The 4,301-nt window shown below is 53.3% G+C and overlaps 1 protein-coding gene across 1 annotated transcript; it reads right to left on the reverse strand.

Moving 5' to 3' along the window:
- Positions 1-2,451: 2,451 nt before the first annotated feature.
- Positions 2,452-4,036, reverse strand: LOC137824691 (uncharacterized). The gene is made up of 2 exons (XM_068630361.1): positions 3,185-4,036; positions 2,452-3,048 (listed from the first exon to the last, which is right to left on the reverse strand). Exons 1-2 carry the CDS (start codon positions 4,034-4,036, stop codon positions 2,452-2,454), a joined length of 1,449 nt encoding a protein of 482 aa, XP_068486462.1.
- Between the last annotated feature and the right edge of the window lie 265 nt (positions 4,037-4,301).

The following is a 4,301-nucleotide window of genomic DNA, read 5'->3' on the forward strand; positions in this document are numbered from 1 at the left end:
GCGGCGTTGCAAAAAAATCAAGTATGGTGTAGAAAAGTTTATGTTACAAGCAATGTTCGGTACAAATGGGCGTAAGGCGGTTAGGGCCAATATTACAACTCATGCAAAACACAAACGAGCCATTTCTCAGTGGCCATCGGAGTCAGCACTGGAGGAAGACGAAGCCCTGATCCCAGCCCGCAGAGCTCGGGTGAGTCGTGTCCTCCTCTCTTGGTTTATTTTCGAACCTGCACCAAGGGAGATAAATGTGTCAGAGACATCATGAAGCAAGACATGAACAGATAGAAAGCAATAAAGGCCGAAGTTTCTAGGGCAGCGACTCTTACATATGTACTTTTCGAGAGTTCCAGCGTTGAACTCCAAGCTGATCAAGGTGGCGGAGTTGAAACTTCCCGCCTCAGCAAGAATCCGGCAAGCCACCTGGTCATTCGGAGCCAGCTTCTTGAAGGGTTTGGTTTTGAGAACCCTCGCCTCCCTCACCCAATACAGTGGAAAACCATCCAGGGCGTTGGGAACGAGGTCAGTGCAACAGATCTTGAAGAACCGGCCTTTCCACCCGGTGAATGAGTTTTGGAAGGGTGTTAGGAGAACTCTCCCGGGAACATTACTGAGACTTACCCAGAGGTTGTGCCTTTGCCTCTTCACCTCAAAGAAGTGAAGAAAGAGGTCAACCGAGGGCGCACAACCCAGAAACCCGAAGAGGATGTCAAAGGCTTTGACAAAGGCCCAGCTGTTGGGGTATAACTAGGCCGGAACGACATGGATCTCCGTCAGCAGTTCCTTCTCGAACTGGGAGAAGGGCAGGCGCACGCCGATGGTCTTGAAAACCACCTGGTAAAAGTAGAAGAAGGGGACCCTTTCGTTGGCCCGATCGTCTCCATATACTGGCTCCCCTAGAGTGCAAGGGAGCACAGCAATGTCGTCATCATGCCTCCTCGCGAAGGCACGATGATCATAGGAGCATGAATCTCCTTTGTGTTCCCTTATGGCCCTGGTAGCGAGTAAGCATGAGCATTCGTCAAGAAGCTCACTCGAAGCCCAAGGGTACAGGTCCTTGGGATTGACCCTGGGGAAGGTAGCATGAGAGGACATTCTTTAACAAGATTAGGGATCGTCGAAGGCGTATGGCCCGCCGGTAACGCAAGAGTCGAGCGATGGTGGGAGCGAACGCTGGAAGAGCCCTTCGCGAGAGGAGAAAGGGTGCAAGAAGAAAGGGTGCAAGAAGAGAGAGTGTAAGTAGGTTATGAAGAGTGCAGAAATGATGAGAACAGTTTCAGAGTTTGAAGAGTTAAATAAAGCGGTTAGAGCACCAAACGACGCAAGTAGAAGTATTGCAGTTAGAGCATTGAACGACGCGAATGGATGCACCGCACGATCGGGCCACGTGGCAGAAGATGGAAGGGTGGCCCTGGCATCCCTGGTTAAACTCAGAACACGTCGTATCGACAGAATGCCCAGTGGTACGATGCGCCGTCGGAAGTGGGTCAGGGGCGCAGTAGGAGTCAGGATCAAGTCGAATGACTGAACGTCCCATCAGCCATACAAGGAGCGCCACGTGGATCAAGTCGAATGACTGAACGTCCCATCAGCCATACAAGAAGCGCCACGTGGATGGCACGGGGAGAACCTTGAGCTCTTCGCTGTCCCCAGGCGTCGACCAAGGCCAAGGTCAAAGTCAATGTCAAGGTAAAGACGACGCCCAAGGCGACGCCAGCATGAGACGCCCGAGGCGTCGCCTGGAAGGACATAAAGGGCGACGCCAGCGTAAGACGTCGCGGGCGTCGCCAACCAAAAAATCAGCGAGGTTGCCTCCCCGATACCCACAGGTAGGAAAGATTGTGGAGGGAGACGAAGTCGAAAAGGGCAAAGTTAGTTACTGGCGTCGCCTCCCCGATACCCACAGGTAGGAAAGACTGTGGAGGGAGACGAGACCGCCAAAACGCCAGCGAATCACTGGCAGGGCGTTCCCCGATACCTATGGGAAGGAAAGACCATGGAGGGAACGACCCCCCCCCCAAAGCACTCGGCGTTTCAGACACCCGAGGACGATACGGCGCTGCTGTAGCAAGCCTCTCCTTAGGCGTGGGCGTCGGGCGTTAAGGATCAAGGGAAGGACCGTTTGGGTGTTAGAGACACCCCGTGGACGATACGGCTCCATTAGGTGAGCCTCTCCATGGGCGTGGGCATTGGCGCGTGACCTTTCCCGGGCATACAAGGCCGCCCAACGAAGTGAAAGAAGCGAGTATAATACAAGCAAAACAACCGAAGCACGCGAAGGCAAAGGATGAGAATAAAATCACACAGGCAGAATTTTATGTCGCGAGGACATGAAAGTAATCATACAAAATCCCAGAGTTGTAGCAAGAGTGCAGACGATTCAAAGAATTACAAGTTTATCAAAGAAAGTTAAAACAAGTATAAAGGAATGGACTGATGATCGAGGGTGGCGGCTCAATCGTCTATCTCCAGAGGCACGACCTTTCCGTCAACAATGTGGTGAGTGGAATCGCAGCTGGAAATGTCGATCCCCGGGTTCATGCAGACTGCTTGAGCCAGAGCTTCCTGGAATCCCTCCTCGAAAGTGCCCGCCATCTCCTGGATGAGGGTCTTTTTGTCCTTCTCAAGTTCTCCAATGACGGTGTCCCCGGAGGCCACCTGCTTCTCCAAAGCCTCCTTCTCCACGCGGAGTCGGTTGACCTCGACTTGCAGTTTGTCGTAGTCCGCCCGGAGAAGGCCCATAGCTTGGGTCTGGGACGCCCTTTCCCCTTCCATCCGCTCCATTGCGCCAGTTTGTTCACAGCAGCGGGCCTTCAAGTCCTTTTGAACTTTTTCATAAGCTTCGACTATGTTTTGAAGGCTCGTCACCTGAACTTTGAGGGCGACTTCCCGAGCATAGAAGTCGGTCTGGAGCTCCAACGCCTCTGCCAGTTGTCCCTCAGCCTCTGCTTTGGACTCTTGCACCTGCTTCAGGGAGGTCTGGTAAGCTTCGTTCTGGCGTCCCAGAGTTTTCTTTTCCTCCTCCAGGGCAGTTACCCTTGTTTCCAAGGCCTGGAGGGTTTGAGCTTGCAGGACAGCATTTCTGGCCTGGGCGCGCCATTCAAGGGCCACCGCCAAGAAGGCCCCCAAGTAGAAAGGCATGCCCTCCTTCCTCAAGGTCCGCGATCTTTGTGCGAAGAGGGACCACCTCATTAAGAAGCCCTGCCTGGGATTGAGCCACCTCGTGCAGCCGTTTGTTGGCCTCCTCCCTTGCCTTTTGTGCCACCCTCAGGGACTCTTTGTAGGCACCCTCTTGATGCCCCCAGTGGGCAGCCAACCTCTCTTTCTCCTCTTTGAGCTTCTCCTGCCCCTCTTTCAGAGAAGAAACTTCCTTCTCTAGAGCTTGGAAGGCAGAAGCTTGGGCGGTCTTGGCCCTGGACTGTTTGTGCCAAGTGTAGGCACAAGACATGAAAAGGCCTATGTAATAGTACATGCTCTCCCTCTGAGGCTCTTCAGCTTGGCTACTAGCAGATCCCAGTCTCAGAAATCCCCTTAATGACTCCTGCATGGGAAGAGGGAGTTCTGGGGCAGGGGGAAGAACGTTCACGGGTTCAGCTTCAAACCCCCTCTCCTGATGCACTGATTGGGGAGGGGAAGTGGCACTCGGTGGATCCTCCCTTAAGGACTCCGCCCCATGAGAAGAGGAAGTAGCGGAGGTGACCATCTGAGGGGCATGTTGGGTTCTTTGTCGTTTGAAGACTTGCCCCTCAGCAGAGTCCTCATCATCAGAAACAACCTCCACCACCCGCTTGCCCTTGTCAAGGGGGGCTGAGGAAGCACCCGCCTCAACCAGAGCGAAAGGCACGGCTGCGATGGGAGGTGGAGAACTTGGAAGTGGACGGGGAGAAGCTGGGCTTGTTGGATTCGTTGGTGATGTTGCAGGTGGAGGTTGGGGGTTAGAAGAAGATGAAGGTGCAGAAGAGGTTGAGGGTGGAGACGCCAAGGCCCCATCTTTGGACTTCAGCACTTGGGCTAATTGCAACCGGCATTGCCGATCCATTTTAGAACCTACACCAAGAAGGCAAACATTGCAGAAGTTAGGCACTGGACAAAGTAAAACACAAAGAAGCAGGAAAATCATGCATCAAGCAAAGATCCAGTGAGAGCAAAGGCCAAAAAGTCATAGGGAAAGACGTTCATACTTATGTATTTTTCTAAAGCATCGGCATTGAACTCCAGGCTTATCAGGGTGGCGGTGTCGAAGGCCCCCACACTGGTCAAGATCTTGCAAGCCTCTCGATCGTTCGAGGGCAATTCGTCCAGCA

Source organism: Phaseolus vulgaris, chromosome 8 (genome assembly GCF_000499845.2).
Source record: "Phaseolus vulgaris cultivar G19833 chromosome 8, P. vulgaris v2.0, whole genome shotgun sequence".
NCBI classification, from domain to species: Eukaryota; Viridiplantae; Streptophyta; class Magnoliopsida; order Fabales; family Fabaceae; genus Phaseolus; species Phaseolus vulgaris.

Excerpts from the sequence above, each read along its gene's own strand:
- LOC137824691 (XM_068630361.1), bottom strand. The coding sequence starts at position 4,036 with ATGGATCGGCAATGCCGGTTGCAATTAGCCCAAGTGCTGAAGTCCAAA. Across the intron at positions 3,049-3,184 it reads AGGCAGGGCTTCTTAATGAG|GCCTTGGAAACAAGGGTAAC; the intron begins GTGGTCCCTCTT and ends CAAACCCTCCAG.